Source organism: Marmota marmota, unplaced genomic scaffold, assembly GCF_001458135.2.
Source record: "Marmota marmota marmota unplaced genomic scaffold, marMar, whole genome shotgun sequence".
Taxonomy (NCBI): Eukaryota; Metazoa; Chordata; class Mammalia; order Rodentia; family Sciuridae; genus Marmota; species Marmota marmota.
In genome coordinates this window covers 11,165,905-11,193,654 of record NW_025999982.1, presented here as the reverse complement: position 1 = coordinate 11,193,654, position 27,750 = coordinate 11,165,905, and the positions used below count along the sequence as shown (strand labels likewise).

Here is a 27,750-nt window from a genome sequence, read left to right as displayed (position 1 = left end):
ATGTGATTCACTGGGTAAGCGCCCCTGGGCTCAATCCCCAACACCAAAAAAATAATGATAATAATAATAATAAAATAAAACAAGAACAAAACCTGCTTGTTTTATGTCCAAGGAGCAAAAACAGAGAAAGAGGAAGGGGCCAGCCAGTGTCTCAATATTCCACTGAAGAGCACACCCCATACCTGAAGACCTGCCACAAAGCCTCGTCTCATAGGTTCCACCGCTTCCCAATAGCGCCTCCCTGGGAACTAAGCCTCCGAAACTTGGGCCTTTGGAGGCATTTCAGATGCAAACTATAGTGGTAGCCTTTTATTTTGAAAATTGAAGCTGAAGCCGGGCATGGTGGCACATACCTATAACCCCAGTGACTTGGGAGGCTAAGACAGGAGGACCACAAGTTCCAAGTCAGCCTCAGCAACTTAGTGTAACCCTATCTAAAAATTAAATAAAGAAATAAAAAGGACTGAGGGCATAGCTCAGTGGTAAACACCCTGGTTTCAATCCCTAGTGTTAAAAAAAAAAAAAAAAAGAAAGTCGATTTGTATGCCTGTGTTTTTAGTAGCATTATTCAAAACAGTTAAAAGGTGGAAGCAAACTACATGCCCATCTATAGATAAATGGATAAGCAAATATGCTAAATTCATACAATGGTATATTATTAGTAATTTTTAAAAGGGAGGCTAGAAAGGGGAAATGAGCTGTTTTCCAGGACATTATTCATTTTTTACTTTCCATATTTTTTATTGGTGCATAAGAAAAGTTGTACATAATGGTGCAATTTGTAAATGCACAGAGTATAACAATATAATTTGGCAAATATGGTTCCCAAGTATTTCCCCTTTCCCAAAAGGAGGAAAATTTGGCCCAGGTTACAGCCTGGGTGACCCTCCAGGACATTATGTTAAGTGAAATCAGTCAGTCACAAAGAGATGCTGTGTGGGTCCACTTACATGAAGTTACCTGGGGTAATCAAATTCACAGAGAGAGAATGGTGGTTTATGGGTGCCAGGGACACAGGGGTTGGGGACTTATGTGTTTAATAGGTACACAGTTTCAGTTTGCAAGAAGAAAAGAGCTCTAGAGATGGATGATGGATGGTGGTGACCGATGCACAACAGTGTGAAGGTATTTAGTGCCAGAGGAACTCTACACTTAAAGATAGTTCAGATGGGCCTTGGGGTGTAGCTCAGTGATCAGCACTTGCCTAATATGTGCCAGGCCTTGGTTTCAATTTCCAAGAATTTTCAAGATGGTAAATTTTTTTTTTTTTTTTTTTTGGTGCTGGGGGTTGAACCTAGGGCCTTGTGCATGTGAGGCAAGCACTCTTCCAACTAAGCTATATCCCCAGATGGTAAATTTTATGCATACTTTACCACAATAAAAAAATTGGGCAAAAATAAATAAATAAAAGCCAGAATTAGCCACATCCTTGACCTGAGCAATGCTGTGCTCCTAGAGAAGGGTAGACACATGGCCTTGCCTTCAGGCCTCTCCTGAGATAGATATAGGGGGACAGATGCTAAATGAGTGAACTCAGGATTTACACTGATAATAAACAGGAAATCATAGATAGTTTTAAAAATTGCATGGTAGGCAGGCTTCAGGGTGAGGACATTGCGGGGGGTGACAGGAGACACAGGACAGTGGTAGAAAATGGGAGTTGAAGCCTTCCAAACATGGGCACCCAGGGAGAAAAGGACAAGCACTGGAGGGGGAAACCCCTGTCAAGGCCCTGGGAAGAGTGTGCCAGAAGCCTGGGCCACCTCCTGTCTTCCTTCCACAGGAGATCCTTGTTTACTCTGCTAGGCTGGAAGCGAATGTAATCAAATTACGACTGTCTCCAGTGGGCAGGGCAGGGAGGGAGGCTGGAAAGGGGAAACGAGCTGTTTTCCAGGACATTATTCATTTGCTCTTTCTCCAGCTCCCTCTGTCCCCAAACCCTTTGCTCCCTTTCTGGTTTCCCTTGTCCTGCCATCTCCTGCCCTCCTTCTCGCCATCAGTTCCCTGGGCAAAACCAAGTTGGTGGAGCAGAGCTGGAACTTCTGTGTCCCAGCAAGTGACCAAAGGCAGGACAACCAGGAATGTCCAGCTTCCAGAGCGCCTTTGTTGGAGACCACCTAACCCCCAACAAAGAGATTCTCCAGCCCCTCCCACCTCCCAAGCAAAGAACAAATAGTATCTGTTACTAGAAGCCCAGTTGCTTGGTTGATTAGCTCGCTCTCTCTCTAATTTGCTGGGTCTTTAGGGGAAAATCACATGTCCTCTCTGGGACAAATGCTGGGAGTGGTGGGTCATGTCAGGAAAAAACCCTCTGCCTTCCCTTTCCTGCCATCCAGGACTGATGTGAGAATAAGGGGTGATTCCACCCATGAGGAACCCTCAGATCCGAGACCCGGAGGCCTACGACAGATAAAATAAACAGAACTTCAGCAACAGGGGCAGCAGCTGAGGGTGTGGGAGGCCCTGTAGAGATGGACCTCCACAGAGGTCCAGGGACCAACATGGCCTGGCAGCCATGTTGGTCCTCAATGCCCCCCAAGGATCCATCCATCCCCCTCCACACAAGCTTACATACAGTTTCTAACAAAGGGGAGTAGTGGGACACAGGTCCCTTTGAAAGCCAAATGGGTTACAAAGGGGAAAGAAAGCAATTGCCCTCTTCCTCCGTTCTGGCCAGCTGCCTTCCAATGACCCAACAGGAGTGAGCAGAGAGGCCAGCTCCACTGCCTCCCCTGGGTTCTCACGTTCCACGTCCTGGCAGCTCTTAGTCATAAATACATCAGAAAATCTTCTCTAGGGTCAAAAGGAAATTGTGAACAAAGAGGAAAGTTGGCATTTTTCCAAGCATTGAGTTCTGACAGTCCCCCCTACACACAGGAGCTATCCATGGAGCATGTGTGTGCTCACTCAGACCACATGGGCACAAGTTCTCACATCCCTTTAGTATTTATTACTAATACTCACAACTGGAATAAATTCATCCCAAAACTGCCAGATCCAAAGCTCACTCAGTTTCCAGAAGCCAGGAAGATGGCATTGAGGAAATGTTGTGACTGTCCCTATCCTGGCCCTGCCCCTACCACTTTCACCTGAAGCCAATCTCCTTGGGGTCAAAATGGCTTCTGTGGCAACAGCAGGGGCAGAGTGAGGACATGAGAACAGAGCTCCACGAGACTCTATCCTCTCCCTTCTGTGCCCAGCCCAGCCCAGCGATGGAGGCACAAAGGAAGAACCTATGCTTTCACTCAGAGTGACTGAAGCCTAGAATTAGGAGGTGACCTCAGCGATCCCTTGGCCAGCATTTCACTTTACAGATGAGGTCATGGGAGCCCCAAACAGTGCAGGGATAAGCCTCAGGCGCCACAGGCACTGAGAGGCAGGGCTTGCACGTCTCCCGACTCCACTCATCAGCAGGGACTCCCCAGCCTTCTTCAGCTGTCGCCTTCCTCTCTCTGCCCACCACTCTGTGGCATTTGTCCCCCATCTGGATCCTAGGATCCAGAAGAAAACCATTCTCAACAATAGCATTCTCTAGGGGCCCCTGCCAGCTGGTTCCTAAGATGATCTCTCCCACACCTGGACCCTATTCCTGGCCTGTGGCCCAGGTGATCTTCTGGCCCTCTGACACCCACAGCAATCCCCAGGCAGGGATGGGGATTTGGGGGAGGGCCTTGGAATTCAGACTGCCAAATTAGGGCTTCCAGGTCTAGTCCATCCCACTGGGTGATTCCTCAGACATCTTATCTTGTGAGAAGAGAAACTGAGTCTCAGCAAGGTGAATGGACTATTTCCACATGTCTGCCTAGAATAAAGACAATTCTCGGGCTGGGGATGTGGCTCAAGTGGTAGCGCGCTTGCCTGGTGTGCGTGCGGCCCGGGTTCGATCCTCAGCACCACATACAAACAAAGATGTTGTGTCTGCCAAATACTAAAAAATAAATATTAAAAGATTCTCTCTCTCTACCTCTATCTCTCTCACTCTCTCTAAAAAAAAAAAAAAAAAGGCAATTCTCAGTAGCCGTGGTGGCTAGGTATAGCTATCAAGCTAAGTTCTGGCAAATGTGATACAGCTGCCCTACCACTCTGGGTTATAAGAACAGGACTGTTTGCAGAATCAGAATCTAGAACCTGATGACGCTCTTTACGGATGGAGAAACAGGCCCAGACAGCATGTGCACCTGGCTTTATGTTGCCGGCTGGTTAGGGAAGAGGCTGATTTTCAGTCTACAGCTCTGTCCTTTTGCTTTGGGGATTGAATCCACAGGTTCTCTAGCACTGAGCTACCTTTCCAGCCTCCTGCACCCTTTTTTGTAATTTATTTTGAGACAAAGTCTCACTAAGTGGCCCAGATTGTCCTTGAACTTGCAATCCTCCTGCCTCAGCCTCAAGAGTCACCAGGATTACAGGCATGAGCCACTGCACCCAGCTGTTTTTGTATATTTCTTCTTTGCATACTGAGGACAGCCCGGCCTAAGGCACCATTTTTTACACATTCAGCAAAATGTACCATCCGTTTTGAAGTGTCTTAAAAGGTTAAAAACATTTCCTTAGGAATGAAATGCATTTGGGGGTTAAGCAGGGCTGGGGATATAGCTCAGTTGGTAGACTACTTGTGTAGTGTGTTAAGGCCCTGGGTTTAATCCCCCAGTACCACCAAAAACAGAAAGAAAGAAAGAAAAAGAAATGCATTTGGGGGCCAGGGACCATGGTGCATGTAATCCCAGTGGCATTAGAGCCTGAGGCAGGAGGATCATGAGTTCAAAGCCAGCCTCAGCCACTTAGCAAGGCCCTAAGCAACTCAGAGAGACCCTGTCTCTAAATAAAATATTTTAAGAAAAGGTCTGGGGATGTGGCTCAGTGGTTAAGTGCCCCTGTGTTCATTCCCCAGTATCAAAAAAATAAACAAAAATGCACTTGGGCACCAGGAGAAAGGACTCAAATGTGTCACTTCGATTGACAGAGACACAAAGGCCCTCTCAGTAAGGGTATCCTGCCCTCTGCAGAAATACATAGCCAGAGCTGGGCTTGCTAAGGGCACTGAGCTGAGCTGGCCTCACTGGACACAGCCACAGGCTGGACTGCTCATTTGGCTGGGATTCTAGTCTGTGCCTAGGAGGGCACCCAAACGCTACAGCAGGTCTCTTCCCCTTCCACAGGCAGTTTTGTTTGGGGCCTTCCTCCAGCCTCACTTTCCCAGAAGCCTTTGGGATTCTGAAGGCCGCTAACACTGCCTCTTACTGATTCTACTTCTTTGTTTTCCTTCTTTCTCCTTATCAAGGCAGTCCTGTGTCCTGGTCCTCCAGCATAGAAATGAATCCGTTTTGCTTTATAATGAATCTATTATATGGAACATTTAAGTTTTTACATACTTTTTCTGAAATGTGTGTCCTATTTCATGATTTAAAATGTGTAAAAAAAAATTAGTTAAATAAAAAGGAAAGAGCAAGTGAACTTCAGGGCAATCATCAAATTTATAAAGTGTTTCTTTTGTGAAACAAGAGGATTCACCCCCAGAGCATATTCCCTAGGTGCATATAATCATTTGTTCATAAAAGGCATGCAGTACCTGCTCAATTGATAACCTACTGGTGAAATGAACCAGTGAACAAATGAATGACGAAATTTGGACAGAGTAAGAATCCTGGCAAAGAAGAGAAACGACACTGAAAACTGGATGGAAAATGTTGAATTAGCAAAAACTCTAGACCCTCGCCGCAACTGTTTCCAGGCACATGGTATCAGCAGGACACACCTGTAGGAAGGCCACCACCAAACAAGGGCTTTTTGTCCAAGGTTTCCTCCCACCCGCCACTCAGCTTTTTGGCAGGCCACAGCCCAAATAGGAGGGTACTGCCCCTTATGAAAGGTCGTGGGAAACCAAAGTGTGCAACCAGGCGAACCCACAACAGCCAGGCCCTGGCCTTTTCTCCAGCCCAGCTGTCTCCACAGCTTGAGGTGCTGTCCCTTCCCTCATCTGCATAAAGCCAGTAAGGGGGAGCAGGGCTAGCCGCTGCAGATGAAACCAGACCCTTCTTGGGAGGCGTCCAGCCTCAGTTCCTGGCCTAGGCAGGGCAGGCCACGTGTTGTTATGGTTGAGTGAACCAGCTGGGAATCAGCAGGGGGTTTGTAAGGAAACCACATTAATTAAGAGAAAGCAAACATGACTGTCACTCCAGTCTGCCAGTCCCTTCCTCTGGTTTTCCTTGTCCCTTCCACCAAGCTCTCTACCAGATCAGTGCTCTCCACCTTCCCACACTTTTCATTGCCTCTGCTCTCCACCTTCCCACACTTTTCATTGCCTCTACTCTTTCACAGGTCACAACCATGTGGCTCTTGGCTCAGATCTCTCTTCCTGGGCGAGGTGGGAAGGAGGCTGGAAGAGCACATCCATCCGCAGCTGGGCTCAGAACTTCCCTGTAGTCAGACTGGCTGACCCACCCATGGTGTCCTGACTCTTGCCTTTGCTCTGGCCTGAGCCTGCTGTCCTGTTGGTGGGCAGCAAGGCACCAGACCAGATCATTTCTGCTGCACGTTGAAATTTTTATTGGCATGAATCTATCTGGGTTCATCTCCTAGGGGCGTTCCCTGAACATCTTCCTTGGGAAGATTTAGTTCCGATTACATTATCTCCAGAAATAGGAGACAAGACTCCAGAACAAGGCGTGAGGAACAAAGCAGGGCAGAAGCTAGGGACTGGGCTCCTTGGAAGAGGGAATGGGGTAAGGTCCAGCATACAGTGTCCTTGCCGCTCTGTGAGTTCCAGGATTGCCACTGCAGCTAGAAACAGTTCTCCATGTGTTACAGTAGCTCTGCCAGCAGCCCCAGAAACCCTGGATCATGAAAAGACCTCTCCTTTGGGTGGCAGCTACCATTTTGCAGCCCCAGACAAGAGCCCTCACCCCCTTTTATTTCACAGCATAACAGTACAAAAAAAAAAAAGCCCATAGCATACCCAACTGAGGTATGTGATGCTGAGAATTGAACCCAGTGCCTCACATATGCCAGGCAAGCACTCTACCACGGAGCCACAACCCCAGCCCCAAAAGTGTGATTTTTTTTTTTAATGGTGCTGGGTCAGTTGGATATTGCTATGGGAAAAATTAATCTTAATTGCAATCTCAGGTCTTGTAACAAAACAATCCCAGATGAATTTAAATTCTAAATGTGAAAGGTAAAAAATAAAATTTTGGAGAGAAAACATACTAGAACATCTTTGTGACTTCAAAGAGAAAAACAATTAATAATAAATGAAAAGGACAAACAATAAAGAAAAACTCCAATGAGCTACACTATGTTAAAAATGAAAGATTACTACTCACCAAAACCACAAACTAAATGGAAACAAAAAGCGACCCACAAAGAGTTATATGACATTTACTATATAAATACATCTAGGTATCTAGAATATATAAAGAACTACAAATCAAAAAGAAAGAAATAAGCAACCCCAAATAAAATAGAACAAAGTCTTGAACATATATTTTACAAAAGAAGATATCTAAATGGCCTATAAACATATGAAAAGTTATCTTCATTAGGTATCAGAGAAACGTAAAATAAATACACAATGAGACACTACTACACATCAACCAGAACGACAAAAGAAAAAGTACAAAATACCAAATACGAATAGGGCTGTGGATCACCTGTAACTCTTATACATAACTGGTGAAAGAGTAAACTGGTACAATCACAATGGGAAACTGTCAGGATCTACTAAGGCTAAGCATATACATACCTGATAGCCTAACAACTCCGCGGCTAGATACATCCCTGAAAAAGGTTTATTTTTTTCCAAAAGTCAGGTTTTTTCCCAACACTATTTTCAATAGTCTCAAATGGAAAGGATCAACAGAAGACAGGGTTTTTTTTTTAAATGTGGTATATTCACAGCAGAATATTTCTGGTGCTAAAAGTTGAGATAATCATCATCCTTGGAAGTAGTAGTGTCTGGAAGGGGACACAAGTCAGTGTTATAAAGTGCTGGTTATGTTCACTTGTTGGCATAGATAGTGTGTTCTGTTTGTGAAAACTCCTCAAGCTGTATACTGCTGATTTGTGTACTTTCCATATAATTAATACTTTCATTAAAAGGTCTCTCTCTCTCTCTGTGCGAGTGTGTGTGTGTGTGTGTGTAAGGGTAATCTCTTGAGTTAAATCTGGTCCCTCACAGAATTGGTTTTTCATGTAGAGACTAATAAAAAATGTATTTAAAAAACAAGATATTACAAAACAAAGAATATGCACAGTACTATTTTATTTTGCTAAATATTTAACACTTCTTTCTGGATTACGGATGGCATTTATTTACTTTTTATTTCATCCATTTCTTCTTTTTCCTACAATGATCACATTACCTCACTGTAGAAAATAGTGGTTTTTCAAAATAAAATTTGATGATGATAAATTAATGAGCAAAGGTGGGTACTTGAATGCCTTAGCTCATTATGTCCAAAGCAAGTGCTGGGTGGGGCTTTGTTACTGCCAAAGCCTCTGCTGGGTCCCCAGAAGTAGTTGAGGATGCTTAAAGAAACAGGGAATGTGGTACTAACAGTGGGTGTGATTAAAGGTCATCTTTATAAAAGAAAAGTGTAAGCTATAGGGAGAGTCAAAGCTTTCCTATCTTGGCAGGGAAACCTAGACCTACATCCCACCAAGACCTTCTGTTCCATTCCTAACCCAGATGTCAGTTTCTCCCACTTTGATTGACATTTCTTTCAAGTTTCCCCTGATTCCCCTAATTGTGGTGTTTTGTTGGTATACAATGCCACATTCTCCTGTTCTCCCTGTTTTTGATGATACTACTCAAGTTCCCCATGCAACAATTGTTCTGCATCCTCAATCCCACCAAGGTGGCAGTCCCAACTAGACAGTGGGCTCCCTTCTCTGTCCCTCATCAAGGAACATGCTGTGCCACTTAATAAGCTTGGTTTTTCTCATCCTTGAATCAGAATAAGATAACTAGAAATTCCCCGTTTAGGTTTATTCTGGAAGGGGGTGGGGTCCTTACCACCAAGTGGAATAATTGAGTGGCAAATGATCTTCCCTTTCTTATATAGCTCCAGGGGAACATCCCACATATCCTGCAAATGTAAAAGAGAGGAAATTAGTCAGTTGGACTTTCTTTCTGGGTACCATAAGCTTCCTTATAAAGCAAGTCGGTAAAACAGGAAAAGAGTTACCTCAATTAATTGCCCTATTAACTTATGCTTATTGAACATTTGTTTTATCTCATTTAATGTTCACAGCAACCCTACAATATTGATTTTACTTGTTCTTTCAACAAGTATATATTACACTCTTATTATATGTCAGGAACTGAACTAAATGCTGGAGATATGAAAGTCAACAAAAAACATTATTCTTGCCTTAATGGAGTTTACAGTCTGGTGGGGAGACATATGTTATACGAACAAATGTAAAACCGCAACTGTGTCAAGTACTAAGATGGAACCTTTATCTGGTGCCGAGAACCAGAGTCAGGATGGTGAAGGAAGGCTTCACTGTAGAAAGGAATTTGAGGTGGGCTCTAAGGAATAAGTAGGAGTTTGCCACTTTGTTAAAGAGCAGGCAGAGGGGATAACTTGTTCAAAGGCCTTGAGGCTGGAGAGAAGTCTAAGTGAGCAAGAATTCTAAGTGTGTGTTGGGGAGAGGCGGTGTCGGGAAGAAGGAAGTGTTAATTCTATCCCAGATCTAATACCTGATACTCCAAAGCCAGAAGCCCTAACCATTTAACCTCTCCTTTACAGATCGAGCCCCAGTCACAGAAACTGAAAACCCCACAGCTAATATGTTAGGGGTAGTTTTTTTTTTAGTTGTCAATGGATCTTTTTGTTTTATTTATTTATATATGGTGCTGAGGATCGAACCCAGGGTCTCACACATGTCAGGCAAGCGCTCCAGGGAACGAAAGCAACTTTAAAGACTAGGGAGTGGAACAAAGGACCTAGAAGATCTCCCTCGAAAAGAAATAACGATTTGACATAATGGCTTCTCTCCTTAACTCAAATGCCCACGGGGTAAGAGACCTGGCAATAACAGGAGTAAAAGCCAGGAGCGGTGGCACACTCGTGGAATCCCAGCGGAGGGGGAGGTTAAGGCCGGAGGATCTCAAGTTCAAAGCCAGCCTCAACAACTTAGCAAAGCCCTAAGCAAGCTAGTGAGACTGTATCTTAAAAAAAAATAAAAAAGAGCTGGGTATGAGTCTCAGTGGTTAAGCGCCCCTGGGGGTTAAGCGCCCATGGTACTAAAATAAGCAAATACATAAAATAATAACAGGAGTAAAAGAGCGAAAAGTCCGGCGCCAGAGGTCCTGCCGAACTACCGGCTGCGCACGCGCCGTTCCGGAAGCGGAAGTGCACAGAGGTCACGCTTGGTTTTCAAGATGGCGTCCTTCATGGCGCTGGTATCCGGCTGTGGGCGGCTGCTCCGAGGGCTCCTGGGGGTCCCAGTCACGACCAGTTGCCCTCGGGTTCCAGCTCGAGGATTCAGGGAAGGTGAGTCCTAAGTCCATGAGCGTCCGAGATTGAGAAAAGCTACAGAAAGTACTTCCGCCCGCCGTGGTGCGCCCCTCCCTTCCTTCACGAGACTCTGAAACATCGGCGGAGGTGCTGACCTCACAGGGTGCTTAAAACCTTTTTCCGACCTTGGTGATGGTGTTTGAATTTGTGTGTCTTGTAAGTGTTCTCAGAAAACGGAGGAGGGCAGCGAGAAAGACCTAGTTACTTAGCAGAAATAGAAACCTGTCGCGGGGTTCAGAAAAGTTTTCAGGAAGAGATTGCATCGCCATCTCCTTCATTAAAACGTCCCTGAACCATGAAGAAGGAACATCAATTTCTCTCGAGAAAATGCTGTGATCTGAAGGTGGCTTCCCCTCACCCCCGTGCCGGTAGTCTCCCCGAGAGGTGCAGGCCGAGGTGGAAAGGCCATTGAACAGCTGAGACAGGCAAATGCCGCAGGGTGGTTGCGTTTTTCGTTAATATTGTCTGGGAAAGGAGCCTAATGTCAACTGAGAGGTTACTGAAGGACAAGTGCTGTGCTTCAAGCTGTGAAGGGATTCTGAAGAAAGAAAACACAGCTCTTTTCCTGAGAAGCTTAGGTTCTAATGAGATGATATGTGTGCACTTCAGTAAATTCAAGTTAGCCATTTACATGACAAAAAGTACTGGGAGATTCAGTTACCGGAAACAGCAAACCCGGTTAGAAATTTTCAGAAGGGGAATGTTTCTTGAACAGGCTTATAAAAGGATGGAATCTGGCAAAGAGTGAAAAGGTCTTTCAGGACGTGGCCTTCCTTTGTATACTGTTGGAAGCAGGAAAGAATGAGTGATGTGAAAAATAAGTGATATAGTTTTGTTTTGTTTAGGATTCTGTCATAGTATTGGCCAACCAGTATATCATTAAAAGCTGAGAAGTATCCAGTGAAAAGAATGATCATTGTTGTCAGAGGGAGAAAAAGAAGAGTTTAACAAAGGAATCTTTGGATTTGTCTTGGAAGAGTTCTCTCTTTAGATTTCAAACAAGTTTCAGTAGAGTGGCCAGCAAGTTTGAGGAAATCAAAAAGATATTCAATAAGAAATGGTAATAGCAGGTATGCTTGAAGAATTCAACTATGATGGGAAGATGGAACAATTACTAGGAGGGAAAAAAGTCCAGATACTTCCTGCTTAATGCAAGAATAATTTAAAGAAAGACACCAAAGAGATCATGCTGATGACAGAAAGAACTTGGATAAGGAGTTTCATCTGTTTCCATGCTGCATAATTAAGCCTATACTCATACATTTATTAGGTTGTCTACCAAGTGTCAAACTCTAATTGCTGCAAATTGCATATCCTTTATGAAATTCAAAGTTGAAACAGTTCTTTGCCTTTTTTTCAGAAAAAAAAAAAGTTGAAAGAGGGATAGTTTTTTATTTTGCTTATTGGGTTTTTGTTTGTTGCTATTTGTTTGGTTTTGCTTCGTTTTACAGTATGGGGGATGCAGGGGCACTTTTACCACTGAGCTACATCTCCAGCCCTTTTATTTTGAGACAGGGCCTTGCTAAGTTGCCCAGGCTAGCCTTGAACTTGGGACCCTCCTGCCTTCCAGGTTCCTAGGATTAAAGGTATGCTCCACTGCACCAGGTCTTCTTTGTTGGATTTTTAAAGATAGGAGTGTTTTAGGTTAGGCTTAGGAAATTATTTTAGTTGGAGGGTTTGGGAAATGATGGACTGTATATTCAAATGGCTCTCTAAAGTCTTCTCCATAAATACTTGGATTAGTAGCTGTTCTGTCTGTGTTAATCATTGGTAAACCTAAATCTAAGTATTAGATTGAATTGATGTGATCTTACATGAAGGCACTATCATATTCTATATTCTTGGTAATCATCTGTGTCCAGAACCTTTCAAGTTTTTGTTTTCTGGAAATGGCTCTGTTATTTGTAAAGCATGGGGTATAGGCCAGGGATGCTACTAAACATCCTACAGTGCACATGTCAGCTCCCTATAACAAAGAACCGTCTGGCCTAAAATGCCAATCCTGCTGTTTCTGACAAAGTCTGATCTAAAGTCTGGCAAGAGGGACATATAAAACCAACAGAGAGAGATTGATTCAATAATTATTATTGAAGGAGCAAGACTGAAAAGGGACAAAAATAGAAATTATGATTTACTAAGTTCTTGCTGTACCATACTGTGCCTGATTTTCCACATATGTTTATTCATTCTTTTTAACGGTTCTTAAAGGTGACTATTAACTGTCCTTATTTTAACAGCTGAGGAAATCTGGTCGTAAGGAGTTCAGTAGCTTGCCCAACATGAGCTATAAGTGGGAGAGGTGGAAGTTGAGCCAATAGTCTTCTCTCTCCATCAGTAACATTACCTTGGTACTCTATGGCATAGCCTTCCTGGTGTTCCCTCCTCCCCTGAAAGTTCTTAACAGTTAACTTGTTAAAGACTGTTTAATGCCTTTATGGTTGGTACTGCCAGATTTAGCAAATATTTTGTTAGATCTTTGTCCTGCTTTGTCACTCTTAGATCCCTCATTAAGGAAATGTATTTAAAAACAAGAAAACATTTAAAAACAAGAAAACAAATGCATAATTGTATGAATTAACAACCATGATCTATACATGATTCAGTACGCTTTCAGCGTAATGGGGAAAGGCCAAAGAGAATTTGCATCATTTCTTCATTTAGTTAAGAGAGCTTTTAGAGGACTTGTCATTTCAGACAATGATGTGCCTGGCAGGGTGGACAGTTTAATGAGCTGAAAGCCAGGAGAGAAGAGTATGCAAGTTGAGGACTTTGAAATAAATTCAAGGGACAGTCAGGTGGAATAGCACACACCTGTAATCCCAGCAATTCTGGAGGTTAAGACAAGAGGACCACGAGTTCAAGTCCAGCCTCAGCAATTTAGCAAGACCCTGTCTCAAAAATAAAATAGGAAGCTGGGCATGATAGTATACACCTCTAATCCCAGCAGCTGGGGGATGGGGGGAGCCCCTGAAGCAGGAGGATCACTAAGTTCAAAGCCAGCCTCAGCAACTTACTGAGACCCTGTCTCAAAATAAAAAATAAAAAGGGTTGAAGATGTAGCTCAGTGGTTAAGTGCCTGGGTTCAATCTGGTACTAAAGACTGGGTGGGGCTAGAGGTGTAGCTTAGATGTAGAGCTAGGTTAAATCCCCAGTACCACAAACAGAAAACAAAAGAACTCAAGGGACATAGTCCAAAGTGACCTGCTAGTGGAAAGAGATTTCTATGCAGTAGTAATCCTCCTCATTCAGAAGTGTAGGGCATGGAAATTCCCTGAGAGGTCCAAGGGAAAAGAAGGGGAGATTCAGTGAAAGAACCAGGAAATTTTAATGGTTGAATTAAAGATGAACTAAAGAAAGCAGATCTTGATGCAAGAAGTTATTTGAGAAAAGTAGTTAGTGGCCAGAAGTGCAGGCACACATCCCAAAAATGTTCTCTGCTTCCTAACCCTAAACAAGATTGGTAAGGCTACCTTCTGGCCCTCGGTTGTTCCATTCCTTCATACTCTGCTTAGGACTTGATTCCCACAGATCTTGGAGCTCATGGATTCTTTGACCTCACTGCAGCCATACCCTGCAATACTACTCATCATTTATCTGTCCTCACTTCCTTCTTTACTAAGCAGTTGGGTCTTTATTACAGCTGCAGATCACTGCATTTGTATTTATGTGGCCATCAAGGTCTTTTGTGTTCCTCACAGTCTCACCACATTGCTGTTTTGCTCCAGACTATTATAATTTAATTATCTTGGACTCTATCCTAGGAGAGTTTCCTGAAGTACTCAAAGAACCTCTTTAAGAGGCATGAGCTTTCTTATGGTAAAATTCTCATACTTGGATTAGTTCCCTTTCTTCCACTAGGGCAAAGATTGTGCCTTTTCAGTCCCAGCTCTCCACAATATGTAGAGTGAGGCTGTACACCCCATGGGTGCTTAGCAAATGTGTTGCCTCATTTGGGACAGATTATGAGAAATGCCTATTTTGAAGGATTTGGCCCTTAATTCTAGTTTAGACAACTGCTTCATCTTTTTCCTTAGTTTACTTGATACTGCCATATCTCTGAACACAAGGGTGATTTCATCTTTTCCCAAACAAGTTTTCTGTTAGTGCCTAAATCTCTTAGTTCAGCTTTTCTTAGCCACCCCACTTCTCTTGAATGGAGAGGAGGCTGGGGACAAAATGGATCTCAGTTTGTTTGGTTTTAACATGTTTTGCTATGCACACTGAAAATCAATACTATTTTGATGCCTATCTCCTCTTTCCAGAGGCTTAAAATCTATTGAGGGCCTGTCCAGGCTCCAGCTGGGCCCTCTCCCCCTGCACTAAGACACCACCCTGATCAGTCTCTGTCTCTTGTGAGTTCTCAGGTCATTCCTCTGGTTTGACAAATTGTCTCCCCTAGATAAGCATCTGCCTATTGTTTTACCCACTGGCTCCTAGTAAGAGGACTCACTGGCTCAGAGTTGCTGTGTGGAGAGCTTGTGAATAGTGGAGCTTGCCATGAGCTTTGATCTCTTTTCCAGGGGCCAGTGGGATGACTTCAGGGTTTGGGTCTTGGCCGAGAGTGATGTGTGTTTTGTTAGAGTTGTTTACCTCATGGTTAGGACCAAGTGCCTGCACCTCGAAGGGAACCACATGTTTATCCTCTGTGTTTCAGGGCATTGTTCTTGTGCTGACTCCAGTGGTACCAGAATGTGTCTGCTTTTCTTTCCTGTGGGGCTTCTTAGCTTAGAAACTTTCCCCCCTGCTTGTTGCTCATGGGTTGCCCGCAGACCCTCTCCCAATACAGTTTGTGCGAATTTTCAAAGTTTCGGGGCACTTGGATCCCTTACTGGGCTAGGGATGTGTGCCCTCTTTTTACTCCCCCAACCCTTGGTTGTATCTTGACACATTGCAGTGACCTTCCCTCTGCAGCTGTGTTGGCTTTCAGACTAAGGACCAGGTTGAGTCTCATCCACATCCCGTTCTTGGGTTGGTCTCTGTTCTGTACAAGTAGATCCGTGTGTTGGGTGTGTGGGATGACGCAAGTTAAGTTTCTCTGAGAAACCTAGCTTGTCTGTGAATTGATTAGTGACTACTGTGTTCTCTGGAGAGAGCCTCAGGGCTTTGCTAGTCATCATTTCTCCTTTGTGTGGCTGGGTTGGATATTGAGAGGCTCTCAGGTTGGTTGTTTTGGAATAATAAGTCTTTTGGAATGGCTAGCCCAGAAAACAAATGGAGGACAATTCCAAGCAGTCTGTGTCCAATTAGGTGTCAGTCACAGAGTTCAGTGATCACGCAGATGCTGCCATGGGCCTCTAGCTTGGTTAGAATTGCCTTTTTTCCTTAGTCCCTTTTATTTTTTATTGCAAAAGCAACATATGTTTATTTTAGAAAATGTAAATAGGCAAAAAGAAGAAACTAAAAGTACCTACATATTCCTACCACAAGGGATAACCAGAATTAGGATTTGGATATCTAACGCATAGACACACAGCTGGCCAGGAGCTTCTTGCAATCCACAGCTAATTGTATATATGCTGATGGCCATTTCCCTTGGGAGTGGTCTGTAGCTTTCACTGGGTTCTCAACGTTAAAGACCTTAGGCTTTTTCTAATCTGTACTATTTCTTGCTTTGGCCAGAGCTAAGTGAAGGTAAACTGTGGTAACCAAGCTGCTGCTTAAGTAGGGTTTTAGTGTTTTGAGAGACAGTTTGCAGCTATGCAGGCCCAAGTTTTCTCTTGCAGTAGTTAGCAATTAGAAGGGGACTGTGGCAAATATTATGCTCCCTAAAAATAATTTGCTATGGACCAGATCCTCTGCTAACAGCTATGGCTTGCTCTCTTCCTAAATAAACTCAAAGAACAGGGGATTCTCTCCAGGAACAGTGCTGAATGTGGGCTGTCAGCTTGGTTCTTCCTTTGGTGGTTGTTGGAGTTGTCATTCTGTATCCTGGTTAGGTGAGATAGGAATTGTGTGTAACTGACAGATATGTGCAACTGATGGTCTTGCCCTGTGTTTCCTTCTGACTGTCTCAGACCTAGGGAGTCGCTCTCAGTTTGGAGTGACAGTGCTCTTCTTGAAATGCTGCTGCACCCTATCTGCAGGTTCCTTATTCCTGCAGGTTTCTTGCAACATTCCGGGGAGAGGAATGGAGAAAAATAGAGCTGAGGAGAGGATTTAATTCACAGGGCTGTCTTCATAGGGATTTAACATGCAACTCTCAGGATGTGTTTAAGGGTGAACTTGTCTCACTGATTAGCCACCACGGGGCTGCTAGAACACTGTTAGGGTAGTACTATTTTAAATTGCAAGCCTTTCAAAGTCGGAAACCATTTTGTCTGTTCTCTTTGTGAAGGGGCATTTGTAGGGAGTACTTTTTTTTCAATGCTGCTGCCCCACCAACTTTTAGGTCATAATTGCTAACCACAACAGGGTAGGATCTTGCCAGTTCTTAAATATAACCAAGATGTATCTTTCAGCTTAGATGGGCAAAACTAGTGTGGAGACCCTTAATCCCAGAGAGATGACACTGTGCCTGACCAGGGCTTGCCCCCAATCAGCCTTGGCCATTGGGGGGTAAGCCCTGAATGCTTTCTGTCCCAGATAGGGCCCACAGGAGAGGGCAGACTTGAGGCTCCTTTTTTCTGCCTAGAATTTGAGCTGTTATTTGAAACTCCCTGTTCCTTATTAAATCACTGACCTAATTTTCCCCTTTATCTCTGCAGTGGTGGAGATCCAAGAAGGGAAGACAACTATAGTAAGTATCGAGTTGGCCGCTTCAAACCTCCTTAACGCCTGGAACTGCCTGGCTGTCCCTCTGAGGGAGGGAAGCAGGCCCACACTGGACTCCTGGCTCCTGGACCAGCTCCCTGGGTGACCATAAATCCTACAGTCAATGATTTTCCAAGCCTGCATTGTAATGTGGCTAATCGGGAACAGTCACTGGGCCTGGGCGGAGATTATCTGTTATTTGATTAAAGTGATCTTTTGTATGATATGGTCTCAGAGGCCTTTGCTGATACATTCTTTGGCAGGTGATAAATCAGTTTCCCATAGGGGAAACTAAGGCAGTGTTGCAGGCCTAGAGAGCCAGAGTGAGTTGCCAGAACTGGGAACCTGGATCTCAGTTCCCTTTCTTTTCTGCCTGGAATGACTAAGCTACTCCTTTAAGCAATGCACATTTGAAAGGTGACATTCTTTGCACTCTGGCCTTACTTAGCTGGCATGTTGGCTTGTCTGTTGGTAAGAAAGTTGGAATGATTGTTCATCTATCCACTCTCCCTTTTCCTTCACTGGACATATCTTACCTCCCCTCCTTGGGGAGTCACGGGGCCTAGATTATCCTATAATCCTTAAAAGACAACGCTGTTTTCACATGGCCTTCCATGCCTCAAAAAAATCCTCAGCCACTCCACAGAGCTCCTAGAAGCCTCTGTAACTTGTATGTCAGTCAAGGATTTAACCCTTCTGGCAGCTGGCCAAGCTCCGCCCTCCCCAAGACAAGTCTTTTCGCTTTGGGTCTTCCCCAGAATACTCCATCAACCTTTCCACTAATTAGCCTCAACAGTCCGGATTTTTTAGAGGACTTCCATCCCATCAGGGCACTTTTTTGGGGTTCCTTGATTAAAGGCAAATAAGCATTTACCCTGTAAACTCCATACTAGAGGAGAAAGATACATCTGACTTTTTTCTTCTCTTTCTCTCTCTTTTTGCAGTATTGGGGCTTCAATCCAGGGCTTACACATATAGGTAAGCACTCTGCCACTGAGCTATACCCCTAGCCCTTTTATAAATTTTATTTAGACAGAGTCTTGCTAAGTTGCCAGGGTGAAGCCCAGCAACTTGGGAGGCTAAGGCAGGAGGATTGCTAAATTCAAGGGCAGCTTCTGCAACTTAGCAAGATCTGGTCTCAAAACTAAAATAAATCCTGTATCAAAATAAATATAAATAAATGAATAGGGCTGGGGATGTGGCTCAGTGGTTAAGCACCCCTGGGTTCAATCCTTGGTATTAAAAAAATAAAATAGGGCTAGGGATGTAGCTCAGTGGTAGACCACCCCTGGGTTTGGTCCCCAGTACCTTAATTGCCAGCTGGCCTCAAACTTGTAATCCTCCTGAATCAGCCTCCCAAGTGCCTGGGATTACAGGCATGTGTCACTACACCTGACTTTTGAGTGCTTTTCATGTGAGGCAAGAATTTGCTCTTTGTAGAATGAACATGGAGACACTCGCAGTAGCTCCGGGAGAGCCCATCCATGCCTGGAGAGGCACTGCCATGGCTGACCATGGGTGATACTTTCTCCTCTATGAAATAAGATCAGATACCTGCCATACTAGGTGGCGAGAGCTAAATGAAATGATTTATGTGAACTATTCTTGGCACAGAGCCATTCATATAAGGAAGGGTAATAAATGTGAGCTCTCTCCCATTGCAGTATGCCCTCCCAAGGCCTACTATGCACCTGTGGATTTTCTGTAGCCCACAGCTTCTATTTCTGGCTATGGTTGTGGTTGCTATAGCAGAAAGGTGGGTAGAGGTATGGCATAGTGGTTGCTATGGCAGAAAGGTGGGTAGAGGTGCCCAGCACAGCCACGCAGGACTTCCAGTCCCTTTCTCTTTGGCCAGTCTCCCTGCTACCCCCAGGAGACAGTGTTGCTTCCCTCCCAAAGCCTCAAATTTTTCCCAACCTTATGCTCATAGTTCACAGTCACAGTCAGCCACGCTCTCTAAATACCCCTTGCAATTGGAGCTGACTCCCAGATCATTGGTTTATAGCGCCGAATAATTTCAAGGCTGTGACACAGTACAGCTGCAGGGGGGTCACTTTGCACATGGTCTTAGCAGGGTTTGAAAGGTGGCATCTAAAATGATAAAAACAAAGAGGAGCTAGGAATGTATCTGCCTGTTTGTGGTTTTTGTTTATTTTCAAAGAGAGGAGAACTGCAGTGCACATAGACACCTGCTTTTATGGACAGGGCCCAGGGTTTCTCAGCCTTGGAACCAATGGCATTTGAGGCTGGATAATTCTTTGTTGGAAGGACTATCCTGTGCAATGTGGGATGGTTAGCAGCATCCCAGCTAGATGCCAGTCACACTCCTTTCCCAGTCCCCACATGTTTCCAAGGGTCCCCTGGGGAGCAAAATCACCTCTGGTGCGGTCTGTTTGCATAGACTTCACTCTGTGAGGTAAAGCTAGAAAGTGCAGTCTCCTCAGAACGACATGGAGTGGGAGGGAATCTTCCCTGGTCTCCAGTGCCATTTGAAACTTTTACCCTGTGCATGTATTACCTTTTGCCAGAGGCCGAGAGGAAGCATAAAGTTCTAGTGTTTTGTTTTTGTTTGATGAGGAAGGAAAGGTAGCATTCAGTTACTAGAGTAAGCCTCCCCCCTCTCTCCAGATAGTTCCCACTACCCCGTAGGCTGCCAAACCACATCCCTGTGGCCATCCCAGCTGAAACACACCTAAGTGCAGGCAGTGGAGGCCTGCTGCCACCAGACCTTCAGAGAGAAACCTCCACTAGAATTCCTGTCATTGGGGGTTTGCTCAAAGATAAGCAGCTGCACATTGATCCTGTGCCTCGGCTGTCTTCTTTCTCTTCCATTTAGATCGAAGGCCGTATCATAGAGACTCCCAAGGAGAGTCCATATCCCCCCAACCCCTCAGGCCAGTGCCCCATCTGCCGTTGGAACCTGAAGCACAAGTATACCTATGAGGTGAGTCTGCATGCAGAGACATTCAGCCTGCGTGTTGTAGAGGTTGGGTTTCTAGTTAACTTGAGCATTATCCCCATGCCATAGCCACTGTTGCATTTCACAAAACCACAAAAAATAGCAGCATTGTCCAGTGGCTATAAACCCTGCTGGACTTTAGAATCACCTGACGAACTTTAAGTGATGCCCCACATTTACCTCAGACCAACCGAATCAGTCTCTGGGAGTGAGCCAGGCATTTTTAAATCTTTCCTCTGATTCTAACATGCAGCCAGGGCTGAGAGCCATGGATTGAGTTCATGGATCAGTTATGCTTTGGAGCACTAGGAGTTATATTCTTGCAGTGATAGAATCAGGTCTGGGTTTACTCTCCTCCTTTTATTACTTTTTTAAATTGGTGCATCATAATCATACATAATAATACATTATACCATATTCATTTTGTTTTTATTTCTGTAGGTATATATATATGTGTGGTGCAGGGGATCATATCCATGACCTGGCATAGGCTGGGCAAGTGCTATATTCACTGAGCCACATCCCCAGCCCTCTTTCTTTTATAATGAGGCTGGCTTATGGTTCTTACTGTGATCTGGGAACATACTGCTCCTTTTTCCCATATTGGAGCTACAGAGATCCCTGATTGTTCCACCTCTTCTGGAGCAGCTGCTTCTGGAGAAAGGGATAACAAGTGCCCACAGCAGCAGGCAGGGCAAGGAGGGCACACCCTGCGTTAGGCACTGTCGTGAGTGCTTGTTTTAATTCACCTAGTTTTCACACTAATGCCTTGAAGTAGGGACTTTTCCATTCATGTTTAACAGATGAGGAAATTGAGGCATGGAGAAGTTAATGAACTTGCCTCAAATCACCCAGCTAAGTATCAGAACTGGGATACAAATTCCAGGGATACAGAACCCAAGTTCCTACTACCCTGTAGAGATGGGGAGGGGGTAGGACACAGCCCTGGAGAAATCCATACTTGTTCTTCAGAGCTGGTGACATTAAGCACTCTATTCTGGGATTTCAGGTGATTCAGGCTCTAAGCTAGTTTGACCTGTGAGTTGTCCCTATGCCCCTTTGTGGAATGGATGACTAAGAACAGAGATCCTGGTCAGATGATAAGAGCAGAAGAGGCCACATGCCCATGGGATCTGAACAGAATGACCCAACTAATCTCCTGGGCTGGGAGCCTTGGCTTCAGGCCACCTTTGGGGAGAGGCTCTTTCTCCCTTCCCTACGCCCTTCTGCCAGTGGGTGCCAGAAGTAATAGAAAGTGTACAGGCAGAAGAGTGGTGTTATGAGCTTCCTGCAACATGAAAGTTAGTGGGGATGTGGTTATGCTTTGAATCCCAGCTGCTGATCAGTGAACCCCACAACTGCCCAGCCACTGTGGGTCACTCTTCCTACCAGCAGTTTCCAGGAAATGTACTTGGCTCTGTTTATCCAGCAGAAGAAATCTAATCCCCTCTGAGGTAAAGGGTAAAGTTGTTTTCCCTTTTACCCCTTTCTACTTGGAGCACTGTTAGCCTGAATTGCACAAAGCCATCAGCTTGCGTGGCAGCCCACAGTGGAGGGCTGGGGTGATGAGCCCAGCTTATCAGCCTTGGAGTAATCTAATCCAAGTTCTTTTTCAGCTGATTCTGAAGAGTATAAGGGAGAGAATTGGGGGCCTGGGTCCCTCAGGAACTGTCCAGTGATTAATGCAAATCTGCAGTCATACAGTGAGGTGTCTGCCAGGGCAGCAAGTCAGTATATGGAACATGACTGCTAAGACTGCAGGCCAGGCCACTAGTGGGACAGTGGTGTATTCTGTTAACCCTTTCAGCCATTCTGTGAAAGGTGGGGGAAGGGGGCCTTCTCACTCAATTCTGGCTCTCTTTATCTTTTTTTCCTTGACCCATCCTAAGCAGCCTGTTGAACATGTGATGGCCCAAAGGAAGCCCAGGAATCCATTCCCATCTGGTCAACAGGGGGGTTAGAAAATGTAGGATTAAACTTAACAACCTGGCCTCCCTCCTCAGCTCGCATTCTTGCCTAGCACTTCAGAGGAAATGGCAGAAGGCAAAGTGGGCTGTCTGCATATACTCAGCCTGTGGCCTGTAGGCTCTAGTGGCTGAAATGGCTTTCCTTCTTGTATAGAATATCTGGCGTGCCTCCTCTCCTGTCTGAGAACAATCCACCAAATATTTTACATACTGCAAGTGCATGAAAGATGGGTGCTTCTCAAAGCATTTGTAGTCTCTTTCCTAATCTAGCAGCATGCAGTCTCATGGAGGCAAAGAGAGCTCTTGGGGTTGATAATTTGGTACAGAAAATCCTACTGAGTTGAGATTAACCTTTGTTAGAGAAGGTGGCTGACTAATGTACGAAGGTCTGTGTGGAAGGAGTCATCTCAGGTGGGCTCCTAAGACACATCAACCCCTTGGAGTGGCTCCCCATGACTCCCCAGGATTAAAGGTAAATCTAGCTGACCTATGTCTCCTATGTTCGGTTTCCACTAGGATGTTCTGCTACTAAGCCAGTTCATCCGGCCTCATGGAGGCATGCTGCCCCGAAAAATCACAGGCTTATGCCAGGAAGAACACCGCAAGATTGAGGAGTGTGTGAAGATGGCCCACCGAGCAGGTAGAAGGCCCCTAAGCTAGAGGGCTGCAGGCTCCCGCCCTCCCTCTCTGTTGCCCTACGTATCTACCTTCCAGGCAGAGAAGCGGGTATCGAGAGTGGTAGTTATACCCACCCCTGTGCCCACCTCCCACTTGGTTTTTCTGGATGCCTCCTCAGCTGCAGAGACCATCCCTTATATGCACTTCCTCCACTCAGGTCTGCTCCCAAATCACAGGCCTCGGCTTCCTGAAGGATTTGTTCCAAAGAGCAAACCCCAACTCAACCGGTAAGTAATCCTGGGTGCCAACAACCAGAGCACTCTGTGGGCCTGCGACTCACACTGGATTCCACTGGGGAAGCCATTTGTGGAGTGTGGCCCACAGCTCAGGAAAGCTAGAGTGGCCTTGGATGTCTGGTCCTTTCCTCACCAGCTCAAGCACCCCCACCTCCATCATTCCACCATGACTGCAGTGTGTACTGCTTCTACTGCCTGCCTTACTGGCCCCAGACTCTTTCCTTTTCCCAGCCCTGTGGAGCACAGACATAGAGGCAAGAAGGGTAAGGAGGCCTGCTGATTGGGCATTGGAATGTGCCAATCCCCTGTTTATGACATCACACTCAGTTGCTATGGAGATGTCAGAGTACTTCTACAAACTTTCAGTCTTCTAGCTCACTGTAGCTTTGGGGTTATTAGAGGGCAGAGCAAGGCTCGCAGGACACAATGGCACACAGCTGTAATTCCAGCAGCTTGGCTGGGAAGGCTGAAGCAGGAGGATCACAATCAAGGCCAGCCTCAGCAGCTTAACAAGACCCTTCTCAAAATAACAAATAAAAAGCCTGGGATAGTAGCTCAGTGGTAAAGCACCCCTGCCTTCGATTCTCCAGTACCAAAAAAGAAAGAAATGGAAGAGCTCTCTGGGTCACTATACATAACAGCAGGTCATGCACTGCATGACCTCAGGGTGGCGTCCATGTAGACTAGATCACAAGCGGTGCTTCATGAAGTTGTGCAATTCACATCCAACTCAACTTTGTGTGGCAGCCTGAGAGGTCCTGAGGTTTTATCAAGGAGGAGAAGACAGCCCACACCCTTGAATCAGTCTTCCCTCCAGCCTAAACAAGGTAGCCTTTCTAGAATAGGAGCAGATTCTTGTCTAACACTCAAGCGGCTATCCTGTTGTCTGTTCCTCTTCTGTCTCTGACATCACCACACTCATGTGCTCTTAAATCTATGGTGTCCCATTGTTCAGAGTAAGGCCAGGTCTGTAAAGTTGACTTTGGAGTTTCTTGTGTTACTCTACTAATGGCCCCTCCAGACAGCCTCCAGTCTGTCCAGCTGCTCTAGTAGTTTCCAGACTGGAATGAGAAAAATTCATCTTTGTAGGGAACCAAAGATGACTGTCACAAAACAAGACCCCTTAACTCCCAGTAAACCTAGACTGAGCCCTACTAGAACCCAGGTATGGAGGGTGGGAGGCCAGATTGCTGGGTCAATGGTGCAGGATGTGGGAACACAGGGTTGCTTACTGGTACCCTGTCTCCCCTGACCCCAGAGCCTGGGCCAGAGCTGTGCCTTTACGGACACCTTGCCAGCACCCTGGCCCTGTGCCCAGTTCCACCTGTATCTCCCACATTGTGAGCTGGGCCAACCGCCAGCAGCTCTGGACATGGTACAGAGCTGGTACATGGTACAGTCCTACATCTTCCCACTGGGCTATGGACCCACTGAGGGCTGAGCCCACCCTCCTGGATTTTTAAGAGACAGCAGCAGGCCCGAGGACACAATCCATCCTGCCCTCAGGCCTTTGAAGCTAGGCCAGGCTCCCTCCCATACATCCGGTGTCCTTTAACATGACAGAGGATTGATGATGTGTGGGGGCTCTTGGGTTTCAAAAGGCCACCCTGGGGGGGGAGGGGGAGTCCCGGCTATAAAGGAAATTGATTTCCTTGCAAGGGACTCTATGGTTCCACCCAGAGGCCCTTGAGCTGCTGCCATGTATGGGGCCCAGGTTCTGCTGGTCCCCATAGAGTCGTGCTTTGTTGTCTTGCTGCCTCTGTCCACCCGCCGCCCATTCTCAGGAGAGGTAGGAAGGGGCTAATTTGGGAGAGAGCCTGGATTCTTTCTAAAGCTAAGGTGTTTCCAAAGAAATGACCAGAGGTCTCTAGCCCATCCCTGCCAGGCAGCTTTTCCATGTGGCACATGCTTCTCTCCGATGTCTCCAAGGCCTGGGGAAGAGAATAGCTGAGGACCAGACACAGTGGCTCATACCGGGAATCCTAGGAACTGGAGAGGGTGAGGCAGGACCACCTCAAAAAATTAAAAGGGCTGGGGATGTAACTCAGTGGTAAAGCATCCCTGAGTTCAATCCTCAGTACCAAAACAAAAGAAAAAGAATGGCTGAGGACAGTAGCTCTGGGAATCAGCCTAGGGATCTTCTGGAGTCCTTGAACCCAGTGAGCACTCCTTTTGGCGGGCCTGCTCCCAAGCTTCATGTCCTCACCCTCCCCCCAAAAGACGGGAGAGATCAGCATAGGAATCAATCTGGTGGTCCCTTCCCTTTGCCTTACTCTTCTTTTATCCAAGAAAACTGATCATAGGAAAAAAACTGTCCTGGGGCCAGCCCCTTTAGAGCCAGTACCCCAGCAGGGGCATTGACATTTCCAGCAGATATTGGCAGCCCCCACCCCAACTCTACACACATGGAATGCAGATCAGGCATCCACGCCCACCCCGCCCTCACAGCTTCCCCTCTGCACAGAGCTAATAGCAAAAGACCAAGAGCCAGAGGAACTCAGCTGAAATGCATAAATCAGCAATCTTTTTTTCTTTTTCATCTAAAAATTTTTAGCCAAAATTATTCATTTTTTAAATTAAAAAATTTTTCATTTGAGGGTCTCTAGAGGTGCTGGGGTGAACACACACCTAGAGTGGAGGCAGAGGAGGATTCCTGGCTGTTGTCATAGCTGAACTTTCAGGATAAAGGATGGGCCTTTTTGGACAGGATCCAAGTTTCATTCTGGATAGAGTAACCCCAATCCCAGTTCATATGAGCCACTTTTCCAGGAACTGTCAGGACCCTGGCCATCCCCAAAGGAGGCCAGAGGACTATGGGTGGCCATCATTTTCCCCAACCCCTCCTACTTACAGGAACCTTCCTGGGCCAAGGTTGCACCCAAAGGCCGTTATCCCTTGGTTCCCGTCATGGGTTAAGTGAGGGGCGGGGGTCTTGATTAGTTGTGGTGACCTGGGGAATTCCCTGAAGGCTGGGGTGGCAGAGAGAGCCAAGTGGGGAAGAGTGCAGGGTTCTTCCAGACCCTTGCATCACTGTCCTTCCCTGGCTGGGGCCAGAGAGCAGCAATCTACTCTCCAAGCAGCCTCTTCCTCTGCCTTCTCCCACAGCACGGACAAACACTGACAACTCGTAAAGATCAGAGAGCTGCCCAGGCTGCCTAACCCTGGCCACACACAGTTGGAGCAACAAGCACCCAGCCCATCTGTTTATAGGACACTCAGCAGGAAAATCCCTTCCCCTAGAAAAAGGAAAACTGGAGGAAGGAATTGCCTGGCGCATGGCAGCCTGGCACAAGGAGACCATACCCTGCTGTCTCTGTCCCAGCGTGCACCCTGCACTCATAGCCACCTCCTTGTGCTTCCTCCACAGTTACCTGACCCGCTGGTCTCCCCACTCCGTCAAGCCAATCTACAAAAGAGGTGCCCGCTGGAACAAGGTGGGCATGGCTGTGGGGTCACCACTCCTAAAGGACAACATCTGCTACTCAAGAACGCCTTTGAAATTCTATCATTGACTGAGACCTGGCCAGAGCACCTCCTGCACATCTGCTGGGGAGCAGCAGCAGGCCAGCTTGGGAGCCCCCACAGCTGTCCTTCTGCCCTCCACCATAGGATGGCCTGGCCAGCCAGCACAAATGTACAAGGGATAGTACTTTAGTACTCTTGCTGCCAGCAACAGTGCTGGGAGCTAGGGGCAGGCAAGCTGGGTCCTTTGGCAGTTGCTGTGATTTTATGACTGGCTTGGGTGATGGTCAGTGCCGGGGCACAGGAGTTTTGCCAGAAGGAATGTCATAAACCCGACCATGAACTTACCTTCTGAGTGTGTGCTTGCTGCTTGGGAAGTCCGGGAGCCTGGGCATGTTACCATCTGGTTGCTGAGCATCAAGCCACTAAGCCCTTACACTGGAGTGCCGCTGGATGGAGTTCATGCGCTAAGCAGGTTCCATACTTTTTATTGACAGCTCTGAGCTCCTTATTCTGGAGGACGTGAGTTGAGCTGCATGGCCTACATGTAGCTCTCACCTGAGTCTAAGGAGCTGCCTTCCTCAGAGGATTGCTGGTTGTCACCTCCCACGGCCATGCCACCCATCATTATCTAATGTCTCCTTTAACACATTCGAGTTCATTGCCATTTGCTTTAGGTAGGTTTCTTGGCTCAGTGGGCCTCTCCTTAGAGATTGGACACCAAAAGGAGGCAGAAATAAGGAGAAAGGCAAGACAAAACAAATAAGCCAAGCTCATTCTTTAGACTAAGCTGAATACCCAGGTTTCTTCCATCCTACAGCATGAAGGGCAAGTCTAGGTTCTTCTCACCCGTGCCCACATAGATGTAGCCGTAGTTCTTGGTGCGGGGAGCATGGTAGAAGGTGAGGCCTGGCCAGAGCAGGCTGCGCAGAACAACCAAAGCGTTGCCTCTCTCCATCTGGATGCTCCATGACCCTGCTGGCAGATGGCAGAAGTGAGGCCTGGCTCTGTGGAGGGGACGGCAAGTGTGCTCCTCCGTTTCAGCCATTTCGTGGCTCATAAAAACCACTTCTAGAGGGAGGGCTAAGGAAGTGCAGAGTGAAACTCCAACCAGTGGGTTCTGTTCCTATTGGCAAGTCTAGCTACAGGTTGATCCACGGGCACAGAGGAGATGGGAG

The 27,750-nt window shown here is 46.1% G+C and overlaps 2 protein-coding genes across 8 annotated transcripts in view; one reads left to right on the top strand and one right to left on the bottom strand.

Moving 5' to 3' along the window:
* The window catches only part of Rsph9 (radial spoke head component 9), a 50,990-nt gene that overhangs the window by 7,061 nt on the left and 16,179 nt on the right, over window positions 1-27,750 (bottom strand). The window contains exons 5-6 of one of the 6 annotated variants that reach the window (XM_048805390.1): window positions 27,422-27,550; window positions 9,011-9,083 (exon numbers count right to left, since the gene is read on the bottom strand). In XM_048805390.1, the coding sequence (XP_048661347.1) occupies window positions 9,052-9,083; window positions 27,422-27,550 (161 nt within the window). In that variant the 3' untranslated portion in view covers window positions 9,011-9,051. Of the gene's footprint in view, window positions 1-8,962; window positions 9,084-27,211; window positions 27,551-27,750 lie in introns of those variants that run through there. The other 5 variants (XM_048805391.1, XM_048805393.1, XM_048805392.1 and 2 more) reach the window with 5 other exon arrangements.
* Mrps18a (mitochondrial ribosomal protein S18A) lies at window positions 10,352-26,920 on the top strand. Of its 2 annotated transcripts, XM_015487801.2 has the most exons (6): window positions 10,352-10,496; window positions 17,225-17,256; window positions 20,107-20,214; window positions 22,713-22,836; window positions 23,032-23,101; window positions 26,478-26,920. In XM_015487801.2, the coding sequence occupies exons 1-6, from the start codon at window positions 10,385-10,387 to the stop codon at window positions 26,620-26,622; spliced, it is 591 nt and encodes a 196-aa protein (XP_015343287.1). In that variant the 5' UTR covers window positions 10,352-10,384; the 3' UTR covers window positions 26,623-26,920. The 2 variants fall into 2 exon arrangements, with proteins under 2 accessions (XP_015343287.1, XP_048661351.1); XM_048805394.1 differs by lacking the exon at window positions 23,032-23,101 and having other exon boundaries at window positions 26,478-26,621.

Coding starts and splice junctions, on each gene's coding strand:
- Mrps18a (XM_015487801.2), top strand. CDS start 10,385: ATGGCGTCCTTCATGGCGCTGGTATCCGGCTGTGGGCGGCTGCTCCGA. Junction 17,257..20,106: donor AAGAAGGGAAGACAACTATA/GTAAGTATCGAG, acceptor TCTTCCATTTAG/ATCGAAGGCCGTATCATAGA. Junction 20,215..22,712: donor AGCACAAGTATACCTATGAG/GTGAGTCTGCAT, acceptor GGTTTCCACTAG/GATGTTCTGCTACTAAGCCA.